At 37.2% G+C, this 7,933-nt stretch overlaps 1 protein-coding gene across 2 annotated transcripts in view; it reads left to right on the forward strand.

The window, feature by feature from the left end:
- LOC145451838 (FRAS1-related extracellular matrix protein 1-like) overlaps positions 1-7,727 on the forward strand; it is a 40,747-nt gene extending 33,020 nt beyond the window's left edge. For both annotated transcript variants that reach the window (XM_080330064.1, XM_080330065.1), the window contains 8 exons: positions 352-474; positions 1,426-1,538; positions 2,562-2,625; positions 2,935-3,002; positions 3,661-3,687; positions 4,355-4,557; positions 4,757-4,914; positions 6,664-7,727. In XM_080330064.1, coding sequence (XP_080186190.1) covers positions 352-474; positions 1,426-1,538; positions 2,562-2,625; positions 2,935-3,002; positions 3,661-3,687; positions 4,355-4,557; positions 4,757-4,914; positions 6,664-6,878 — 971 coding nt within the window. In that variant the 3' untranslated portion in view covers positions 6,879-7,727. The remainder of the gene's footprint in view (positions 1-351; positions 475-1,425; positions 1,539-2,561; positions 2,626-2,934; positions 3,003-3,660; positions 3,688-4,354; positions 4,558-4,756; positions 4,915-6,663) is intronic.
- The last annotated feature ends 206 nt before the right edge of the window (positions 7,728-7,933 follow it).

Here is a 7,933-nt window from a genome sequence, read left to right on the forward strand (position 1 = left end):
TATTCGCAGCTTTCCTGCTAGCTAGGCACTCTGGTAATGAGTGCCAATTTACTTGTTACTTGGAACCTTGTGACTTGGTTACAACCCTGCGCTAACTCAATAACCTTCATTATAAGTACTTAAGAAATTATTGTGTGATAAAAAAATCACCTATTTTTGTGATAGGGTCCTTCAAATTACCTCCTGACGACACGAAAGCCGTCCTGTATTATATGATTAAAAGACTACTCAATTTGGTACTGTTCAAACCTTTGGTGTTCAACTTCTATTGAAGTTGGCTTGGTCTTCTCATAAATTACCAACAGCAACGTCAACGACATCCTCTGAAAATTACTGTTTTCTGATAAGCAGGATACCACAATGTGCGAACATCGAAGCCGAAAAAGTCGTCAAAGAAGCGGAGGAAGAACAGAAAGAACAGGAAAAGCAACAAGAAAAGAAGGAAGTCTCGTCGATTGCTGAGAGATGAATCAGGTTTCTTTTGAAATAAATTTAAAATAGTGATTCAATGGTGCGTTGCTGCTTTCTTAGATCTACTTTGTCGTGCCCAAACAAATCACTATTGCAAATAGCAGTCAAATACTGGATCACGTTTTGCATGCCAGTATTCGTCTCGTGTCTCGCATTGCGATGAAAAAGTTTATTGTTACCTATCGATGTATTGATTTTGGATGAATTAGCACGAAAATCCATAAACATATGGATAGTATCTTATATCAGCATTTCAGGACTGCCTTTATTTTTTGTAACCAGGTTCTGCTGCTCTACTGGAAGAAATCTCGGGCATGTAGTTCAAAAATGGATAGGGGATTGTAAATTCCAATAACGTATCGTAGCAATGACCAATTATGACCGCTAGGAATTTTAAAATGTTCATTGTTCGTATGGCACACTGATTGGTGATGGTCATGTTTTATATATAAGAATAGGACATGCTCTATTTCTGTCCTAGAGAAATTTAGACATAAATCTCCTCACTAAACATCATCCGTTGAACGCCGTATCTAAACCGCCTTGGCGTGTAAGACATAATTCCTTCATAATATCGACTGACAACTATCTAAAGTGCGTTCTCTGCGTGACTGCCTAATCGCGTTGAGCAAGTGCGACGGCGAAGATATCGCGCCATAAATTTTGCAACGGGTTAAGATACTATGAAGTGCAGCAGCGGCAGCTGGAGCGGAAATGTCCTAAACAAATTTCATTTAGTTCACTCTAATACAGTGGCTTTATGTAGAAAATGGTTGCGGGCAAAAATTTTTTTTTGATCTGCACTTCAATTTGAGACCACATCATTTTTAGAGCGCAGTGCCCCTTAAAGTACCAATGGGCTACAAGATAAAAAAATTGTGCCAATTTATCCGTATAATACACAAGGATTGAAGGTAACCTGCCTATTTACCGATTTCTATTCCCTTTTTATAGTTCCAGTTCTTTCTACGCCACGACCCAAAACCAGGAAGTATGGAAAGCTTGGGAAGCCGGTCAAAGTGAAACCTGTTACATATTTCGGAAACCGAACGCATAGAAGATGGGAGGTACATTTCCTTGAGTTTCAATGAAGTTTCAGTGGTGTTAGCATTGTTTATGGCACACGAATAGAAAATTTCGACATGTATTGAGAATTAGATAATTGTTTTATTATTTAAGTTGTGCTGTTCAATATGGTGATGCCCAAGTAGAAGTACCAGTTTTCAAGAGGGGCCTACTAATTTGAGTCGAAATAATACATTTGAAACATAATTAAATAACTGACAACTTCCACAAATTGTTGGATACATCGCTGTAAATAATACAGTACTAATACATTGATGATTATTCGAAATTTCATGCCGGTCACATCAATTTTCATGATACGATTGTTAAAATACAATGTTCTTTCCAATATTATCTACTAGTTGCTGACGAGTGTCAGCTGGAAATATTCGAGTTCATTTCCATATGAATATACTACTCAATTTTATATTGAAGTTATGTATCTCCAAGAAGCCCTTCTAATACAGAATAGGCCACGAGACAAAATTTGATTCTTTAGTTGTGCCACAAGCCCTGTATCTTATTGTGGTCATTGCCTAAGTAATGTAACTATGCTACCAATGTATCCATAAAATCTGTCAAGTAAATCGTAGGTGGTGTGAAACCAACATCATTTTAGTAAGCAGACCAAGTAGAGGCATCCTGTAGAAATACTAGATGAATAACCAGATAAGTGAAAGGTTGAGCTTCCTAGCGAGAGCAAATGAGTGCCTCGATTAATGAATAACTTCTACATTTCAGCAAGACACTATCAAAATACATTGTCCTGTAAACGTAAGCAGATGCGGCTTAGTTGCGGCAAAATTGGGTATGAAAATTCAAAGAGTATATTAATGTGCCGTTGGGCATCAACATTATGATTGTTTAAAAGAAATTTCAAATATGACCAGCTACTGTACTTTTGTATGATGAGCTGTGTTTTGAAGACTTTGTTGTATAACTTTGTTGTATAACGTCAATGTTAAGATTATTTCTCTGAATATTTTATGTAAAATATTTGTCATCTATATTTGACTTTATTCCAGTTTCACGGACTAATACCAATAACAATTGACGAAGAGAAAGTGCAAGATGAAAAACCAGTTGAAGGTTAATTGAATATTTTGCCATTTTTCAAGCCTCACAGTTGTCGGCGACCACATCTCTTAAAGAATGCCATTAGTTTCATCGGAAATGAAGATGCGTTTTTTAGAGTATTTAGTAGTAGTATTTGGTAAAGTAAATTTGTATTATTACCTTGGAATAGTAACGTTTTTTGTTTTGTGAAAGTATTTTATGCTCAGAGAATCAGTCCACGAAAATCGTCTTACTAAGCATTGCTACATGCTGCCAATGTGTCATAGAATTTGCAAGTTGGTAATTCACATCTGTTGAATCACTTTCATGTTTATTCTTCAGGGCTGTTCAAACCGACAAAAGCTCTGTCAACCGATGATGACGTGATAAATGATGAACCACAGGCAGAGGTTAGATATGTAATATTTTTTCTGCATAACGGTATACATAACACTGGCCAACAATTTGGTACGAAAAATTTGTTGAATTTGATTTTGCACTTGAGTCAGGCTAACTTTGAAGTGCTGATTTCAAAAATGACACTGGTTTTCTTCTATCACGACGAGTTTTTGCTTTACGACATATGCCTAAAATATGCAAATTTTCATGAATTTAGCTATATTGGTTTTCCATACCATATAGAAATCCACACTTTTATCATATAATACATTATACAGCCAAGGGGTCAATTGAATTATTGGGGAGCAGGTACTTGTATCGATCTAGGCCGATGCTTTCACCTATTTTTGGTTAGACGCTATAATGATCCGAGGTAGATGAAGATCTTATGGTTAGAAGGCCTAATGATGAAGATTTTGAAATGGAAGATGATTCAGAAAGTCTATATAGTTCTAGTTCTAGATATCTCTGACTTTTATGTGGGTTATGAGACAATGTGGTGGGTGCCTAACCCAAAAACTTGACGCGATAGAAAAAAGAAACGGAAGTCATTTTTTAATTCAGTGCCCAAAAGTTAGTCAGGTGACATTTTCAAGCGTTACTCTGGAAACGCATATCTGGTTTTGAATTTTCATGTACGAGTAATGTAATCCATGCTGTTTTTTGCAGAATTCCAGATTCGAGCCTTCACTTGACGTAAGTTAACGGTCTATTTGGCTCCATCTTATATGTTTGTTAGTGTCTTTGGGCCGATTGTTTCTAAGTTATACTTCTCTACTAGTTGCTGACGATTACCCCTGACGAGTGTCAGTCGAAAATATACTTTTCAATAATATACTGTGTTCGGCGGACCCATTTCATTTGTCATCTCGAATTCTGAATACCAAAACTTTTATGTCGGTCTAATGTCTTCTAATTATTGCAAAAATTTTGACTCTACTCGTAGCTACAAACATGTCAATTCATACTAGACTCAGGATCAAATTTCTGTGAAAACCTCTCTTTATCAATGTCATTGATCAATTCATCCAACTATTCAATTCTTTGTAGTGAGCAATGCTAGCGTTTTCTGGTCAAGAATTCCGTATCAATTGAAATGCATAAGCATTGTGGTATCACTGTTATTAATTTCAGTATCATTTAACTGTTCTGTTGAACTTACGGTATCCTGAAATCCATACTGATGGTAAATGTCGCAGGCAATAATACATTGACTTGGTGCTCTGTATAGCATATTCATTTTCATAATCCGGACACCTAGTAACTCACTTTATTAAAATACCACCCTACATGGACTAAATTATTTATTCTGAAGCTAATAATTGTATACAGCATAGTAAAATGTTCCATCAATTTTCTCCAGATACCTTCACACACCCCAAGAAATCCAATCCGTCGTCCATGTAACTTGCAAATGTATGACCGTTCATACTACGACAATGTTGCAAAGAAGTTACTGATCTGTAACGGCGCAAGCTGGGTTGAATACTCGCCTGCAAAATTAAAAGCAGCTCCTCCAACAAAACCGCCTGTATGCGATGACGAATGGCACAACTATGGAGACAGGTAGCTGCTGTTTATAGTATCCTACCGTAGCATATGCATAACGCTTTTAGTGCGTGTGACAATGCTGTTCGAACAAATACTAGACATTTAAAATACAAAACATCAGCCAATATTTTTGATCGATGCAGCTCTCAACTCAAAACTAGCTTTCAACTCACGGATATATACTTCCATCCACTTCCGTACGTGAATATTGTAGATGTTACTACGTACACCCTGCGTCTTCACAAGGAGAATCTTGGAATTCAGCATACAGGAAATGTCGGGAAAACATGAACGCGCATTTAGCCACCATTTCAACAAAGAAACACATGAATTGGTTGCGTCGCAAAGCAAAGAATCAGAAACTATGGATAGGTATGTTATTAGATACCATACGTTTCGGTTCTACTCCGCATATGACCATAGGAAATGGATTCTAATTCGTCAATTTAAGGCTAATCAGGATTTATTTCTAAGGAATAGATTTTGTATTGTTGTAGTTTTTGATTAGAGTGCTATGAGTAGGGCTAGTTCACCCCACTTTTCAACTCTGCACGAGATATAGAATGGCTCACATTCATAATATCGTAATTTTCCTCAGTCCTAACAGTTTCTGGTCCTATTTCTCGAGTATCAGGACTGATAGACGAAATACCCATCATGTGGTTACTTTCCCAAACTTCGTAGTTGAAATGAAATGTCTGTCTTGTCGTCCCAGTCTCGAGTCATATGACTTGGTTCGAGTTATCCCCAATGACTCGAGTACAAGTAAAGTCAATGCACAAATTGACTCGAAGCGAGTCATCCAAAGCATTTGAATAGACTCGAGTCAACAAAAAATCGTGAATCGATTCGAGTCATTCCAACCCTGCTGAAGTCATGATTAACCCACAACATTGTTACAAAGTGCAATGAAATCGGTATGATCGAGAAAATACCAAGTATCCTCAGTGTGATGGAGAACAGGCTTTATATTCTTTGTGGACGCATAAAGGTACATATTTGAACTTTGACATCTTACATAATGTTATTATGTCATAATGAGTGATACTCAAATACTTGACTTGACAAATGAGCTGAGGGGTAGATTTAAAAGTTAAAAGGGTAAGGGACAAGCTATTATTTATAGGTTAGAATTAAAGTTGGAATTTCAAGAGGCATTATGAAAAACCATGCAATTGTTTACCCATTGCCACACAGAACTTGACTGCTTCACGTTCAAAATAGTGAGGCATTCAAGACAGCAAGTATCATAATAGCAAGGCAAGTTATGATAGTGATTCATAAAATCAAGTAAAGCTAACGCAGCGGTTCTCAAGCAGGGGTCCGCGGACCCCTGGGAGTCCATGAAGTAATTTCAGGGAGTCCGCGAGATCTCAAAATTTGCACAATGATTGATATCCTAATTCGTATTTTTCAATTAGATAAATCACGAGACAAATTCGCTTCATAACTGATAAAACTCCACGACTCATTACAAAAATGTCGGTCTGAAATGTAATATCCTACACATGATCCATTTGCTTCTGAAATGTGCATAACCACTATTCAAGAATACTGTCAAGATGAGCTGCTAGAGCTAGATAGAAATGGTTCAACCGGACGTTCATCCAAAAATGTGTTTCTCAATTTCGGTGCCTTAAGGTGTCGTCGGAATCGTTACGAGTTAATATTACATTCGCCACTTCCTCTCTTTGTGGAAATGGATTTTCAGTACTATTTCATATCAAATCAAAAGCGCGGCTTTTCAATACACGGCCACTTATTTCAATAATTTAACCTACAAAATTCGCTTGGAAATAATAAAAATCGGTGCAATTTCTACATAATGTATGATATTATTTATTCGGTATGTCATTTTGCACAAAGCATATCACGGTTGCACGATAATTGAGCTAAATTTAACAAAAACTTAAGGGGTCCTCGGGGATCCCTGATGTCTAACCTCACGCTTAAATCTAGTTGTAACACAAGCTAAACAAAACCACTAGTATGTCACTCGGAATCTTGAATGCCTCGGTATAAGGTCACTCGCTATTTCAACACGAGTATGCCCTTACTGTAGAATAATACTGGTTTCAGTAATCAGGCCTACCAATAAACGTGAATCTCGTTGTTTCAAAGGATTGAACAGAAAGATGAGTTCCGATTGGACGTGGGCAGGCGGCGAACGAGTGACTTACTCAAATTGGAAACGAAATTACTCAAAAGTCGACGAAAGGGGAAAGCCAACTCTGAAATGTGCTTTGATCACAGAAAGGAAGAAATGGCGTGCCAAGATTTGTGAAGAGATTGTCCCAGACTCGGGCTTCGTGTGCATGAAAGAAACACTTTCCTAATTCTTAAGATGCTAACTCTCTACGGTACAAAGGGAACGTGCCGTGCGTCAACACCTATTTTACCTCTTTACCATTGCCAACACAGAAATTAGCGCAGTAAATTATTTTTTGTCCGTTTTGTTGTCGAGAAAACGTGGCAAAAAGCAGTTCATATTCACCCCGAGATAATAGGGGGTATTTTCTCAAATAACTTTTTTCGGAAAATCTCAGCTAGACCAATGGAAAAATATTTGGAACTGAATTTTTAATTTGACATGGAATTTCTAAATCTTGCTAGTGATTTTATATTCATGCAATAGGCAGAGGTGGTTGATCTACTGATGATACTTAGTTACGAGTAGTAATATTACCTCCCAAAACAAACAAGCCTATATAAATCTAATGTGACAAGAACAATAATCGAAAGCAAAGCAAGTGAAGTGGGGAGGGTGATAGTAGAGAAGTGGGACTTTAGCAGTCAGTTTAATTTGAGGCGCAGAATGCCTTCTGACCTCAATCAGTAATTTTTTGTTCAGTTGCAAAATTACTGAACACCATTGGTCTCTTGCCAATAACTCCATGAAAGAATGGGGCAGCACCGTGGAATTGCTGCGCTACTGCACTGCACTACTGACAAGGGCATCTCTCAGCACATACTGTCCATTACGCATCCTATTGTATCAAAGACTTGATAGCTTGCAAGTTGAAATTTATGCATTTTAGTGGCTACTATTTATATCGATCATCAAGTATTGACTTATATTCAGCATATTACAGTTGTTGCCATCACTTGACTGTAATCCTCATGTTTTCATTTCTTTTTGTTGTAAATTGAAGTAGAATTCCTACTAATACAATTCTTACTGGTTATCCGGAGTGGCTACACAGCTGAGACATAATGTGATGTTCCACACAGGTTTTGAATAGCAAGTAGAAATCTTTCCCCACTAATGACATCATAAACAACCTAATGTAAATTCTCAGAGATGGATTTAGCTGTAGTGTAAAGTTTCGATGAACGGTGAATGCAGATTTATACCTTTGAACCATTTTAGCTATGTATTTCCAAGTTCTGT

Source organism: Botryllus schlosseri, chromosome 12 (genome assembly GCF_051294905.1).
Source record: "Botryllus schlosseri isolate E-star chromosome 12, Bs_hap1, whole genome shotgun sequence".
Taxonomy (NCBI): Eukaryota; Metazoa; Chordata; class Ascidiacea; order Stolidobranchia; family Styelidae; genus Botryllus; species Botryllus schlosseri.